Source organism: Carya illinoinensis, chromosome 12 (genome assembly GCF_018687715.1).
Source record: "Carya illinoinensis cultivar Pawnee chromosome 12, C.illinoinensisPawnee_v1, whole genome shotgun sequence".
In the NCBI taxonomy this organism is placed as follows: domain Eukaryota; kingdom Viridiplantae; phylum Streptophyta; class Magnoliopsida; order Fagales; family Juglandaceae; genus Carya; species Carya illinoinensis.
Window position 1 is genome coordinate 14327435 of NC_056763.1, and position 16410 is coordinate 14343844.

General features: G+C 35.9%; 2 protein-coding genes across 2 annotated transcripts; both read left to right on the top strand.

The window, feature by feature from the left end:
* Positions 1–3682: 3682 nt before the first annotated feature.
* LOC122289270 lies at positions 3683–7343 on the top strand. Its single transcript, XM_043096254.1, has 2 exons — positions 3683–3803; positions 6640–7343. Exons 1-2 carry the CDS (start codon positions 3683–3685, stop codon positions 7341–7343), a joined length of 825 nt encoding a protein of 274 aa, XP_042952188.1.
* Positions 7344–12240: 4897 nt separating this feature from the next.
* On the top strand, positions 12241–13384 carry LOC122290028 ((+)-cis,trans-nepetalactol synthase NEPS1-like). The gene has a single exon (XM_043097540.1). It carries the CDS (start codon positions 12366–12368, stop codon positions 13170–13172), a length of 807 nt encoding a protein of 268 aa, XP_042953474.1. The 5' UTR covers positions 12241–12365; the 3' UTR covers positions 13173–13384.
* Positions 13385–16410: the final 3026 nt, after the last annotated feature.

The following is a 16410-nucleotide window of genomic DNA, read 5'->3' on the forward strand; positions in this document are numbered from 1 at the left end:
CTAAATTAAAACCAAGATTACTTTGTCTCAATATTGACAAAAAGAATAAGAATAAACCATTCCCCGGCAACGGTGCCAAAAACTTGACCGGTGCAAAACTGCAAGTGCATAGTATCGTAGTTTTATAGTAAAGTAATAAGAAGAGTATCGTCCTCAGGGATTGGTACCTTACTTATGCCAAATACCAAAATTATACTAAACTTGATTTTATCTAGAGGAATCACTAAGATTTTTGTAGTTGCAAATTAAACTAAGATCAACTCAAAGGGAAATATGCAAAGGAAACAAAACTGACGTTCGAAGATCAACTTAATGGGGAAGAAAACTTCTAGGAAATCGATTTCACCTAATTCTTCACTATGCTTTTCTCATCCAGCTAACTTAATTCAATTCTCTTATATCTATTAGCAAATCTCTAATTCATCCAAAAGCCTCTTTCGATAGTCAATTGGAAATGACTATTGTTTATCAATTCTCACAAGAATATGCAAATTTAATAATCAAGAAAGCAATAAGATCAATGATTTAAGAACTACATAGGTTCATATAAGTCTTTCGATCTCTATACATACCTATGCTGAAATATTCAAGATCTATCCTATGATTCCCTCTTTCGATAGCAAATCACAAGATTAAAAATCATCTAATCAATGACCAGTTAATTAGAAGCAATAAACTCAGAATAAATCAGATAAACAAAGAGAGAATTGCATTAATTTAGCGTAGACAATCAAGCATAGTTCGGAAATAGGTTACATCGTTTTCCTAGAATGAAGAAAATTTAGCTCATGCTAGAAATGGAATTCAACATAAACGAATTCACCATAATTGTTCTGAGAAGATTGGAAGAAAAATAAACACTGAAAAATCCTCTTTGCAGCCGCAACTCGTCTTCAAAAGCTCAAGGGAACGATTCAACGCTTTTCTCCTATCCGTGCTCGTGTATGATTCCAACGTACGTGTAATAATTAGAATTCCCTCTCTAAAACAGATGATTTGAATCCCTCTAGCTATGTTTTTCTATCCCAAAAAGTGTTCTCCAGTCAAAAGTCGCGGCCCTAGAGTGAAAAATTCCTTTAATATGGTGTGACGGCAGAAAACCTTAAATCTATCAAAATATGATGTTCGCTCGAGCGGGGTGTCGAGTGCACATTGAACGTTCGACTCTGCCTGACTTCGCTCAAACGTCCTATCGAGCGCACATCGAGCGTTCGACTCTGCCTGATTTCGCTCGAGCGGCCAATGTCTCCGCTCGAGCGATCTTTGTTTTTCAGCAACCCGCTCGAGCTCCCTGTCAAGCGGCAGTTTAGCATTTGAATCTGCCTGAATTCGCTCGAGCGGCCAAAAGCCTCCGCTTGAACGAACTTGTAAAATCTGCAATATGAAATTTTGCAAGTCATCAATCATGAGGTGAGGGATTTGGTTGATGGTCCAGATGCTCCACCATATGACAGGATGAAGAGTATCCACCGTTGCCGAGTGTAAACGGGAGCCGATGGGACCGATAAATAGCACCACCCTCTCATGCAGCACGGGACACTCGAGACTGCATCTTCATGGACATGTTCCAGAACTGGTTGATCCTCAGAGAGATGCAAAGCCGGGAGATCATGGAGTATCAGCTGTTGGGACATCCACACAAGCCGAGGCATCAGTAAACAATGTTACTCGTGAGGAGATGGCCGAGATTGTGCGTGCAGCGATCAGCGAACAGACATCAGCAGTGATCGATGCAGTGCGTATGGAGATCCATTCTGCTGTGTATGTGTTCCGTACACAGTTTGATGCCATGTCTGCGACTCAGGTCACCATCAGTACTCAACTGACACAAATAGAGGGAATGTATAGCTGCAGTCGAGGAAATGTGCAAAGACTTGGGGTCTTAATTAGTACCTTCTATCTTTTTTATTTATTTAGTTTTTGTTTTAAGCATGGACAATATTTTGTGTTTTGTAAATTCAGTATTTAACTATGAAATAGTATTATTTTATATTTTCTGAACTAATTATTAATTTATATTATTCCTATTATTTAATTAACCAATTTCTTATATTTACTAGTTAATATAAATATAATTCGGCAAAAAATAAAAAATAAAAAAAAAAACCCCTAGTCACCGTTCGACCCCTTCAAATCATGTTTGAATCGTGCTGATGTATCATTTGAATAGTTAAACTTCAACGTTCGAACGATGCATGAATTTTCCTCTAAAAAAATTTACTTAATGCTCCAAAATTACATTCAAACAGTACAATTTATACGTTCGAATGGTGAATCTATAGTGTTTGAAGGGTTAACTAATTTGGGACAAAATATTTTATCCCAAAATCTAACTTTTTTTGATTTCGTTCCAAAATCTAACTTTTTGGGATGATTTTCATTTCGTCCCAAAATCTCTTTTTTGTTGTAGTGATGCATGGGCGATGAATAGAATTTTAGTTGGTATGTAGATTGTCCTAACTACGTTAGACGTTTTAATATTTTATCAATTATTTTTTCAAGCCTCCATGACTAGCAATGTATAAATTATGCTGAGCTCGAGAGGTGAGAAAACTCATTTCACAAAAGAATCGTATGAAAATCATTGTTTATTTTTATCTTAGAGCCGTGCTACATCCACGAGACAGGTCCAGCTGACAACAGCAAAAATGTTTTTCTATTCTTCTTCATTCATTTTTTTTTACATTGTTAAATATTTTTTTTTAAATTTTTTTTACAACATTACTAAAAAACACTTCCTTAATCATTAAGTCAAAAAAAGAAAAAGGAAAAAAAATTGTTGGGACCCAACCGGGACCCAACTCTCAGTGACAATAGTATTTCTCTTTTATCTTAACCTAAATGAAACAATAAATCTATTGAATACAAACGCATACATTTTTCCTTCAGTAGAAGATCAGAAGCATATTTATAGCTAGTTGTTTGAGGACCGGTGGTTTTAAGGTTAGAGCTAGCTAGGCAAAGGTAGTAGGGATTAAGAAAATGCATGATAGATATAGTATAATTATAGCAAGGATATAGTTAAAGGTCACTTGCTCAAAGACAGAACAATATTGGAAGGATAGTAATCCATGTGTGAAAGGGTTTTCATTGAATCAAAATAAAGGAAAGAGAAAAGTGACAATAAACATTAAAAAAATGTGAAATACATGAAAAATCTGAGAAAGAAGCATGAAAATTAAGAATGTCTCCATTTCCATGGGAGAGGGAGAAAGAGGAAGATCAGATATTTACGCAAAGTAGGATACACTGAATGTAAATCTATAAAAAGAAAAAAAAATGAAGAGTTATAGTTCCATATGTATGATCTGGTTGGGCTGTCATATACTGAACAGAAATAGTAATTGGCGTTATTCTTAAGGTTGAGTCTGAGAAATTATAGTTCAACTGTACATGTTTTTCTACTGGAACCTTGGTTGGCTTTATACAGTAATCTCATTTCATCATCACATCATTACATTCATCATTTCAAACATAATTTTCAGTATTTCTGCTGGAACCTTGGCTAGCTTTATAATTGTGTTGGTTATATATATGCCATACATGTTATTTTGGCTGGCTTTCTTGATGGTCTATCGTATTGCCACACTTTGTTTCTAGTCCCTTCCATATATATATATATGTATGTATGCAGTACATGTTTTTCTTTCTAATTTATCTTTTTAGCACAATTGATTGTGATATGGATGCTACACCAAGTGAAGACGATCATCTGCAAGGGGATGCTGTAAATGCCAGAGTTCCTAAACCAATAGGGACTTCCACCCCTAGAGCCACATCTATAGTAGCTACTTCATATGCAAGTAGTTGACCCTCTGTAGATATAGAAGATGAGGATATGTTCAATGAGGAGCGGAGGAAATGCCCATTGAGCATGGTATACCACCAGGGCATCCTAAAAAAGGGTTGATCGTGTAAACCTACAAGCAAGATGCTACCACTGTGTACAACTTTGTGGTTGTCATTCAAAAAAGTATGGCACCAGTGTATTAAAAGCACATCTTAATGGTTGCCAGCAGTATTAGATCACCACTAATGGTATGCATATTAAGAAGCTGTCAATCCCGTAATACAGTAAGAAGATGTAGCATGAATTGCTTGTAGAAATGATCATTTGTGATGAGATGCCTTTTACCACAATTGACAAAAAAGGCTTTCATAAATTTGTTCACACTCTCGAGTCACGATTTTTGATGCCTTCATAGTATAAAGTGATACGAGATTGTTCACAGAGGCATGCGAAGGAGAAGGCAGAAATGAAAGAGATGTTTATTACCATTGGTTAGAGATTGTCAGTTTTTACTGATACATGAATATCCATATAGAATGTCAACTACATGTGTATCACAGCCCACTTTGTAGACAATGAGTGGACACTGCACAAGCATATATTATTGGTTTTAAACAAATTGTTGATCACAAGGGTTCATCAATTAGGACTATGATGGACGATTGTATAAAGGATTGAAAAATTAGAAAAGTCATTTGTATAACAGTTGACAATGCCAGTGCCAATGACACTACAATTGAGTGGTTCAAGTATAATCTAACAGAAAAGAGGATATCATTCATGAGCACGAGTTTATTCATGTTCGATGTTGTGCAAATATCATCAACCTCATAGTTGCTTAGGAGTTTGAGGAGGTTGGTGATTCCATTACCAAAGTCCACAACTTGGTGAGATATGTGAGGGCTTTCAGTCAAAGGCTTGGCAAGTTTAAGGCGATAGTTGAATAACTTCATATCTCATGTTCTAATATGTTGTGCTTGGACATTCTAACTCGATGGAACTTGGATGTGGCACAAAAGTTCTGAAGAGCGGTCAAGCAGATGGAGGCTTTTTAAGGCCCATAAAGTTGTAAGTACCTAGCTCCACGCCACAAAACTTCACGATTGCTAGATCTCTTGCTCGATCTACCTGCAAGATGTTCTTTGGCCTCCATTCATTCTTCCAACACAATCATAGCATATTTGGTATGTGATTATATTATTCTCTAGCTGTAACTTCTTCTACATGTAATTCTTTTCAGAAACAATTTATTTGATCTCAGTAATTTTATCTAAATTCTTTTTCTATTCCTTTTGTGAAGACTATTAGAGTTCTATTTAGAGTGACCCTCTTGCCTATCAAGTTTTGATAAGATTTTATCTATTAAGAATATAAGATTTTATCTGTTAAGTAGTTTAAATTTAAATTTAAACTAGGGGATTAAGCGTTTCATTTTGAATAACTAGTAATAGATAAGCCCTATCCTATTCCTTGATGGGAGCAATAGTTCAAGTCTAACTCTGTTAGAAGGTTCCTAACCTAGCCTATAAATAGAGGGCATGTGTACACCATCAGTACGGCAATCAAAAGGCATAGGCCAGAATATTCTCTTCCTACTCAAATAGTTTTTTTTTTTTTTTGGTATCAGAGTCAGGTTCATTCCTATTGATTTAGATTTTGGACATATATGTATTTTCTCATTTCAGCATGAAAATCTAATATTATTGTGTTTTCTTTGTAAAATCAAATTTGGTTTGATATGAGAAATTTTATGGCATTTTGCTGTGGAACTGTGGATATGTACAATCTAAGGCAGTTCTGTCTAGGAGATTGGGACCTAAGTGGGACCATTGTGACCTTCCAATTTTTCTTGGAAACGTTGAAGTTCTGTCTAGGAAAGAAGAATCTTTTATGGAAATTTACTAAGTAGTACTATTCATTTCTATGGCAAAATTCATCAAGGCATTGATCAGCACTATTTATTAAAAAAAATAAAAAATCTGAACCTCAGCTATGGAATTACTTTTGGTTTGTTTTGGTCTTCTATCAATTTTAGCCTTATTGGGCCTTTAACGACTCATTAGGCCTTTCGGCTTTTTAAACTTTCTTCACCTTATTAGGCCTTTGGCTTTTAAGAAAGATTTGTCCTTATTAGAAGGTACCCTATAAAGGCCAGCTTTTGGAATTGGCTATATGTTCAGTAAGTATTGATCCATACAAAACAATTTTGACCAGCCCAATTTAAAAGAATAAAATATTATTTTTTAATTAAATATTTTATTATTTTTTTTAAACAAAGGGTTTTATTCCTGGCTTGTTTTTGGGTTGTTTTTTCTTTGTATTAACTTTTGGTGGATCAATAGATATTGTTTTTCCTATGGTAAGATGCTAGAGGTTATGATTATTTGAAATATTTTGGGTGTAGCCAAAGCGTCCTTTTCTATTGAAAAATAATCATATAAGGCCGATTATCGAAGTATTTTGGGAGTAGCCAAAGCATCCTAATTTATAACGATAATCATATAAAGTTTTAACTTCATAAAGATATATTAGCATTTGTGTTGTGATTTAATCATTATTTTAGTAGCCCAGACTCAAATGTAGGTTATTATTGGTGGTAGATTGATGGTTTAATTATAGTAAGATAGATGGTTTTGTATTGGTGGTAGATTTTCCTATGCCCAAAGGTATGGAGAATTTATTCATTAACATTGAATTATTCTAGTCTTATTATTTGGATATTTAGTAAATTTTTATGTGATGCAACGATTATTTATAGTTGGTTAAAATTTACTATTGGCTAAATTGACATTGGTTGATTTAAATAAAGTTAAAATTCATAGCATTAAAGTATTTCTTAATTATTGCAGCTTTAACATTTCCCACTTCACCTTTTGATGATATTATTCGTATTCTGATGCTAAATGGTGATAATTTCTATGACTGGAAAGAAAATATTCTTCTAAAATTGGGGTGCTTAAAGCTTGATATGGTGCTCCGTGTGGACAAACCACTCGCCCTCACAGAATCAAGTATGCCAGCACAGATTTTAAAAAATGAACAGTGGGAGCAATCTAATCGTTTTTGTTTGTTGTTTATGAAATCTCACATCAACAAGAGCATTCAGGGTTCCATCCCTGAAACTGATAAGGTTAAAGCATTCCTGAAGGTAGTTGCGAAACAATTTGTTTGCTCTGATAAGGCTTTAGCTAGCACTCTAATTAAGAAACTATCAAGTAAGACTTTTGATAGTACTAAAGGTGTGCGTGAGCACATTATGCAAATGAGGGACATGGCAGCTCAACTTAAGTCCCTAAAGTTGGAGATCTTCGAGTCATTCTTGATACATTTCATTCTGAATTCTCTCCCTTTTGAATATAGTCCTTTCAAAATCTCTTACAATACACATAAGGATGAGTGGTCAGTTAATGAATTATTGACCATGTGTGTTCAAGAAGAGAAGAGATTAAAAAATGAGAGGCCTAAAAGTGTTCATATAGCCAATCATACTAATGGAAAGACCAAGAAAGGCAAGGATACCCAACTGCATAAGCACAAGGTGTCATTTTTCTAAATGACTAAGGTCTTGTTTCTCTTGCAGACAGAAAGGGCGTATGAAGAAAGATTGCCAAAAGTTTAAGAGATGGCTCGAAAATAAATATAATCTCCTATTTCTAGTGTGTCATGAATCATTTTTTGTAGAAGCTCCCCGAAACACATGGTGGATTGATTCTGGTTCTACAATGCATATTGTTAATACCATACAGAGATTTCTCAAAACAAGGAAGCCGCAACCAAGTGAACAATATGTCTATTCAGGAAACAAGATGCGTTCACAAGTGGTGGCTGTTGGGATCTTTAGATAATTTTTAAAAACTATTCTTGTTTTAGACCTTGAAAATGTATTTTTTATTCCTAATTTTTCTAGAAATTTGGTTTTAGTTTCAAAGTTGACTGAGGTTAACTTTGAGTTTAGATTTGTTAATTCTACTTTTAGCATTTTTAAGAATAATGTTTACCTTGGTGGTGGAATAAAAGTTAATGGTTTATTTAAATTTGAGTTAGATCCCAATTTTGAGAATAATTATTTATCCTTGGATATTGATGTTGGTATTAAATGGAGCATCATAAATGAGGACTCATCCATGTTGTGGCATAGGAGATTGAGACATATCTCCATAAAGAGAATTAAAAGGTTGGTGAATGATGGAGTCTTATAAACTCTTGATTTTAGTGACTTTAGGACTTGTGTGGACTATATGAAAGGAAAGCAGAGCAACAACACAACTAAAAGTTGCAACAAGACCACTTCGAGTATTTTAGAAATCATACACACTGATATCTGTGGACCTTTTCTTACTCCTTGCCTAAATGGTCAGAGATATTTTATCTCATTCATAGATAACCATACAAGGTATATGTATCTCTACCTTCTAAATGAAAAGGCAGAAGCACTAGATGCTTTCAAAATCTATAACGTTGAAGTAGAGAAACAAAAGGAAAATATAATCAAGATTGTAAGATCTGATAGGTAAGTTGAGTATTATCGTAGGTACACAGAAAGTGGACAAATGATAGGTCAATTTGCAAAATTCCTAGAAGAAAATGACATTATTGCACAATACACAATGCCCGGCACATCACAACAAAATGGTGTGTCTGAAAGGAGGAATTGCACGCTTATGGACGTGGTAAGAAGCATAATTAGTAATTCTGAACTGCCAATATTCTTACGGAGTGAAGCCCTGAAAACCATTGTGTATATCTTGGACAGAGTTCCATTAAAGGCTGCCTCTAAGACACCTTTTAAGTTATGGACTGGATGAAAACCAAGTTTTAGTCATTTACACGTATGGGATTGTCCTATTGAAGTGAGGATTTATAATCCTCACATAAAGAAGTTGGACCCAAGAACAATAAGTGATTTTTTCATTGGCTATCCAGTAAACTCCAAAGGTTTCAACTTTTATTGTCCTTCAAATAGTCCTAGAATAGTTAAGAGAAGAAAGGCCAAATTCCTTGAGGATGCTAAACCTAGTGGGAGTGTTTATCCTCGTAAGTTACAATTTGAGAAAGCACAAGAGCAGACTAAAACTCCTTCATATGAAGGACGCATGATTATGCTAAGAGAAGATCAAATTGATTACTCTGAACAACAATCATTTCAAGAACAGTCTACTCATGAAGAACAGGTTCAAGTAGAACCTCCTCCTAGTTTACAAACTACAGAGGAAGTAGTATTAAGGAGATTCTTAAGAGTAGGAAGACCAGCAATTTCTAATGACTATATGATTACCTTTAAGAATCTGACTTTGATGTTGGACCTAAGGAAGATCCAAGCTCGTTTTCAGAGGCCATGAGTGGAGATAATTCCACATCTTGGTATGATGCCATGAAAGATGAGATGGAATCCATGGCTAAAAATCAGTCTGGGATCTCGTTGACTTACCTAATAGAGCAGCAGCCATTGACTAAAATAGGTTTATAAAACCAAAATGGATACTTTTGGTAATGTTGAACAACGTTAAGCCAGACTTGTAGCTAAAGGATTTACTCTAAAAGAAGGCATTGACTACCATGAAACTTTCTCTCCAGTTTCTAAGAAGGATTCATTCAAAATAGTTTTGGCATTAGTAGCTCATTTTGATCTAGAGTTACATTAGATGGATGTTAACACAACATTCTTAAATGGGGATCGTGAAGAGGAGGTATATATGTTATAACCTAAGGGTTTTAAAGAAAACAGTCAGAGAGTTTGCAAATTAAAGAAATCCATATATAGACTTAAACAGGCCTCCCGCCAGTGGTATTTAAAGTTTCACAAGGTTATTAACTCATTTGGATTTATTGAGAACCTTGTTGATCAATGCATATACCTTAAGGTCAGTGGGAGTAAATTCATTTTCCTAGTCCTATATATAGATAATATTTTGCTTGCAAACAGTGATTTAGGCTTGCTTTATGACACAAAGTAGTTTCTTTCTCAAAACTTTGAAATGAAGTATTTAGGTGAAGCCTCTTATGTCATTGGCATAGAGAGACATAGAGACAAAGAACAAAGAATTCTGAGACTGTCTCGAAGGGCCTGCATTAAAAGAGTTTTGGAGAGATTCAACATGAAGAGCTGTAATGCTTCGGTGGCACCTATTGTCAAAAGGGATGAATTTAGTAAAATTGAATACCCTCATTTTGAACAACTAGTAATGGATAGACCTATCCTATTCCTTAATGGGAGAAATGGTTTAAGTTTGACTTTGTTAGAGGGTCCCTAACCTAGTGATGAGTGTGCGAAAGTGCACTCTATATACCCTATTATTGGACTAAAATGCTAAAATGTGATTAGAAATCATAGGAATTAATGTGTATTCTTAAATTGAATTTCTATTTACGTTGCGATAGTCCTAAGCAGTTTTTTTTATGTCTAATTTCAAAGTTTATAAAAGAGCAAGTAAAGCCCAGTAAAATTCAAAGGAGGACATTCATGGGGTTTGAGAGCAATTTGGAAGAAAAGAAAAAGAAAAAAATCACAAAATGAAACCACAAGAAGTCCAAGTCTGAAATTCGCTAGGAGACAGTCTGGACATACTTTAGTCTTTTGATAATATCTTTTTACTCATATATTGGATCGATGCAATTCTTGATGCACTGGAAAGCTATCTTAAAGGGCTATAACTTTGTCTCTAATAAGGATTTCCAAATTCGAACTCCTGAAGGCTGTACGTGGCTGTCAAGATAAGTCCTAAAATTTAGGCGATTTTTTTATGCGGAAATCAAGAGGACATTAGGGTTTCTTTCTTACCCTATATAAGCATATCATTAGCACGAAATGGAGGGAAGGAAGAGGCACAAGAGGCAGATCTAAAGAGAGGAGAAAATCACTTCCATGGCCACCGTTCGCTTCAGTTTTCTCTGGAGATTTTTGTTGTCCATTATATTTATGGGTAACTAAATTCTCAAGTAGGGTTAGGGATGAACTTGCACATTAGATGGTATTTCTAATTTATTGTTAATTCATGTATTTGATTTTCAATTGCTAAAACTCTTTTGTTTTATCATTCTCAATTCATCGTTGATGTTTTCTTCTCCGAATAATCATAAAATTTATTGTATTTATGGATTCAGTCATGTTTTTTCTATTGAATGGATTAGTTTTTTTGATTATGTTTGGATCAATTATTTATCTATATTGATTTAATTTTTTTGCTGCAATATCACTTCCTGAGTATATTATCATCATTGGATTTTATCAATAGGGATAGTAATTCAAGTTTTTTAAAAGTGGTGAATGTTTTTTCAAAGGGTTACATTTGATTTAAGTCTGGTTTATAAATCTATACCTTCCGATTGGGAATTGCGAGAATTGAGTTCCTAATTGAGTTATCCAATGAATTAAGAATAATTAAAATACCAGATTTGTGCAAGGGATTCCCGACGCTCTACTGTTTATCAAATTTGAGTATTTTTTCTGTTAATCACTTTGCTTCATTTGAATTTACATTTAAAATTAATCTTTATTCTCTATTACTTATTTAATATTTTTTCTTTAGTTTCTTTATTCCTCTTGCTATTCTTTTAATTTGTCTCCCTGTGGAATCGACACCCCAAAGCTGTGCTACAACTACCGCGTTATTCTTTGGGCGTAATCACCTAGCCTATAAATATAGGGCTTGCGTACACCATCAATACGAGAATCAAAAGGAACAGGCCAGAAGATTCACTTCCTACTGAATTTTTTTTTTTTTTTATTTAAGTTGGGTTTTTTTGGCTCTTGCTCGTTCTTGAATCACCATGTTAGGAACTATGCAATTTATTATTTTCGCTGCTGTTTATTCTGAATTTTATTATTCTTAGAAAGACTTCTTTGGTATGAAGCAAACCTAAATACTGTTTTTCATTGCTATTAATATTTGTGTTGTCTAGTCTTATGAACCCACTATGAATTTAGTCTCCCTTTTGTTAAGAGCAAATCAGTGCTATATTTTGAATAACAGTGCCAACCACTCTGGATGTGATCTACTCATAAGTGCACTAGTTTTTGTCGAGTGATGAGTTTGTATGTAGTTAAGGCATTAAAAAATACAGATTCTCCTCTCGATCTGCTCTGGTTGTGCAAATACAGTACTGGTATAGATAAACCCATCTCGGTCATGTTCTCTTTCAATTATGCTGCTGGGAATTAGGTGAAACACGATTTGTACAGTTGTACTGTCGCAAATAACTGTTATATTATAGAGCTGTGCTTCATGTGGTTTGAAAGTTAGCTTTATCAATTCGCCAATTATTGTACGTAGAGTTGTACTGTAGAAAATAATTGTCATATTATAGACTTGTGTTTCACATGGTTTGGAAGTAATTACTATTAGCTTTATCAATACGCCAATTATTGTACGTATAGTTGTACTGTAGCAAATAATTGTCATATTTTAGAGTTGTGTTTCACCTGGTTTGTGCTATTATAAAAAGGATTCTGTGGTCAGAGTGCATTATTTGCTAATTAGAAGGTACACCCACTGAAAGTTCGCGAAATATTGGTCATCATCTTTTAGCAGAGACGCCTGCTGCTACATCAATCGTATAATCTTCTCGATATATTACAATGGCGGAATCCACGTTGTATAAGAAGAAATTAGAAGGCAAAGTGGCCATAGTCACAGGCGGTGCTAGTGGCATCGGGGAGGCGACCGCACATGTTTTTGCCAAGCATGGTGCACGCATGGTGGTGATTGCTGATGTCCAAAAAGAAGTAGGCCAGCAGGTGGCCAAATCCATTGGCTTGAACCATTCGGCATACATCCATTGTGATGTTACTGATGAAGAGCAGGTCAAAGCCATGGTAGAATGGACGGTCAAGAACTATGGGCAGCTTGACATCATGTTTAGTAACGCGGGGATTTTTAGTAGGTCGGATCAGACCGTACTTGACCTGGACTTATCGGCCCTTGACCATCTATTTGCGATCAATGTGCGCGGCACGGCCGCATGTGTAAAGCATTCAGCACGTGCTATGGTTGAAAGGGGTGTGAGGGGGACCATCGTGTGCACCGCAAGTATAGCAGCAAGCCGAGGTGCATTCCAAAAAACCGATTACTTTATGTCAAAGCACGCAGTGCTTGGGCTTGTTCGATCCGCAAGCAGGCAGCTAGGGGAGCATGGCGTTCGGGTGAACTGTGTATCACCCGCTGTAGTTGCAACTCCAATGTCATACAGTGCATTTGGAATGGATGCAGAGAAGTTGCATGAGGCATTTGAGCCGCATTCAAGCTTAAAAGGTGTTGCACTGAAAGCGGAACATGTGGCGGATGCTGTACTCTTTCTTGCGTCTGATGATTCTGGATTTGTCAATGGGCATGACCTATTGGTTGATGGGGGCTGGCTTGACACTAATACTACCGTCTGGAGATGAAAACAAATGCTTTAAAAATACTTGTACGAGAAAAATAATGCTAATTAAAAGGGTGTGTATCTAATATATATCAAACTTGGTTTTCTGCAATAAAAGCTTCTTGTGTTTGTTGAGCAAATAAAGTTACCATGTGATAAGTTGCAAACGAGAATATCATGTATCGATCGTCCAATAAAATATAATGTCTCATGGTTTGATTTCAGACTTGCAAATAGAATCTCACTACAACATATTTGAGTTTTTGTGTAGGTTTAGAATTTGTGAAGGTCACTAAACTTGTTATAACTTATGTACGTGTTTTACCGCCACTGACGTACAATCACCGGCCTGCAATCCAAAAAGGAGATGGCTAGGGAGTTCGTGGGAATGCCTCCGATGCCTAAGTCAATAATCACCGTGAATAAAATTTCAATTAACAGCGTTTATTTATCAACGCAACCAAACGCTGGTAGTGGGTGGTCGGTATTTACATGTTCCGGCATCATTACCGGCTTTTGCCCAAACGCTAGGACTTGAAAAACTCATTATCGAAGTTTTTGTACAAATTAACAGCGTTTATCTAAACGCTACCACTTTGCCTAAATTAACGGCATTTATCTAAATGCCACCACTAGTACGTTACCATCACATTACATAAAATAGCGACATTAAATCAAATTCCGTCACTAGTATGTTCCCGGCGCATTATATAAATTGCTGGCATTTATCTAGACGCCGCCATTAGTACATTGCATATTGTATAAATTAACGGCATTTATGTAAACCCCGTCACTAGTATACGTTGCCACTACATTGCATAAATTAATAGTATTTATCTAAATGCCACCACAAGTATGTTGCCGGTGCATTATATAAATTAATGGCATTTATTTAAATGCCACCACAATACATTGCCGATGTATTGCATAAATTAACGGCATTTATCCAAACGCTGGCACTAGTATGTTGCTGATGCATTATATAAATGCCACTTGCTATATTTTCTTGACGTTTCATAAGTGCCACCAAACAATAGTAATTGACATTTGCAAGCATATTCTGAATTTTAAATAAACCTTGAAATATTTAAGTTATCGGCATTTTTGAAACACAAACGAATTTAGATAGAAACACATAGCAGTTTACTTATGTCTACATTTACCAATAATATGATATCCCACAATAAAAAAAATATATAATACACAAGTTAATAATAAATATAATATAATGAGTTATTGATGTAATAGAGAAAAAAATTACAAATCAAATCACAAGAAAGTGATTTAACAACTACTATATATAATATTAGTACATGTGAAGAGAGACTATTTCTATTGATTTCTAGAATCCCTTGATTTTTCACTGGCAACTTCAATATCTTCAAATCGTAATCTTAAAAAGTGGCTGAACATTGATATAACCTACATACATAAAGTCAAATCATTAAATAGTTAACTCAATGGATTATTCCGGTAGTGAAAGAAGTTTCTTACCTTGAATTTTTCATCTCGAATAAATGACTTTTTTTTTTTTGAAACTGAGGTTGTCATTAGATTAAACCAAAGATTGAATACAAGAGGGGATAACATCCACAGTCATGATGCTATTACTAATGCTTAGAGTATCTTTACATAACATGTGAGCTAAGTTATTACAAGTTCTTCTAGTGTGCTTGGCAGACCAGTTGGTGAAGGAATTCAGAGTGATCTTGGTGTCTCTGATTAGAATTCCTATGTATGAGTCTGTTTTAGATGGGGACATCAGGCCATTAACCACTTGTAGAGAGTCTCCTTCTATTATCACTTCTTGCCACCCAAGTGTTTTGATGAACATGGAAGCTTGATATGCTGCAAAGGCTTCAGCTAGAAGAGGTTATGGGAAAAGACTATGATTCATTCTTAATGTAGCACGCACCTTCCCTTCCCAATCACGTATTACTGCCCCTACTCCCACCTTGTAGTTGAGTTTGTCAATTCCAGCATCCCAATTAAGCTTCATTTTTCCTTGTGGAGAGGCTTCCCATTGCGCCTTAGCATTTGAATGAGTGGAATCTGCCTGAGCTGGCTGTTGAGATTGGTGAAGTTCTGCAATGAGTAACTTGACAGCTTGGATGATAGAGTTGGGATTTGAGAACTGATTATTGAAGACCAAGTCATTCCATCTTTTCCAAATAAGCCATGCAATAAGAGCAAATTCTAGCATCTCTTCTTCTTCAAGGGACTCGAGTAGAGATTCCAATAGGGCTTTGAAAGACTGGAATAAGTTGGTTTTTTGTATCTTTTTCCCACATTGACTCCAAACATCTTGGGTAGTGGGGCATTCCCATAAAGCGTGCTCAATTGTTTCAGGTTGGAGCTTGCATATGGGGCAGACATCTTCCTTAGTGGCCTTCCTTTGGTAGAGTTTGGCTTTGGTAGGGATGGCATTTAAGCATGCTCTCCACAGGAAGGTCTTATTTGTAGGTGGAGTCTTAAGATGCCAAATCTTTGTCCAGGGCGACTATTCACTTGATTCTTTTAAGGATTGTCCCTTCCTTTGGTTCTCAATCTCTATTTTTAGGTGGTATGCTGACTTGACTGTAAAGGAACATGTGGTGGTGCATCTCCAGATCATCCTATCTGGTGTAGGGTAAGGGCTGAGAGGAATTCTTTTACGGATGTCAGCTTCTACCCTGTTGAAAATGGCTTATACTAATGGGAGATTCCATTGGTGGGAGGTCTTGTCGATGAGCATGGCAACCTTTGAGTCAGTTGGGAGGAACCTAATGGTGCTCTGAGGTTGGTAGGATGTCTTATGTGGAAACCATTTATCATTCCATATTTCCACTGACTGTCCATCTCCTACACGCCAGAATAATCCTTCCTTCAGTAAGGGTCTTGCTGAGGTGAAGCTTTGCCATAGAAATGAGGAGTTGTGTCCAGTTTTTGCAGAGAGAAAAGAGTTATGTGTGAAGTACTTCTCTTTTAGAACCTTGGCAGCGAGGGAATTGGGGGTAGTTATGACTCTCCAACCTTGTTTTGCTAGGAGGGCATAATTGAAGTTCTCAAAGTCCCTAAGGCCCAGCCCTCCTAAGGTCTTTGATTTTAACATTTGGCTCCATGGTACCCAGTGTATCTTGTGTTCTTGTGCTTTTTGTCCCCACCAGAAGGACCTTACTAGCTTGTTTAATTCCTTAAGAAGCTATTTGGGCAACTTGAAGATCCCCATGCTGTATGTTGGGATTGCTTGGATGACTGCCTCGATGAGTGTTTCCTTGCCT

Excerpts from the sequence above, each read along its gene's own strand:
- LOC122289270 (XM_043096254.1), top strand. The coding sequence starts at position 3,683 with ATGGATGCTACACCAAGTGAAGACGATCATCTGCAAGGGGATGCTGTA. Across the intron at positions 3,804-6,639 it reads AGTAGCTACTTCATATGCAA|CTTTAACATTTCCCACTTCA; the intron begins GTAGTTGACCCT and ends TAATTATTGCAG.
- LOC122290028 (XM_043097540.1), top strand. The coding sequence starts at position 12,366 with ATGGCGGAATCCACGTTGTATAAGAAGAAATTAGAAGGCAAAGTGGCC.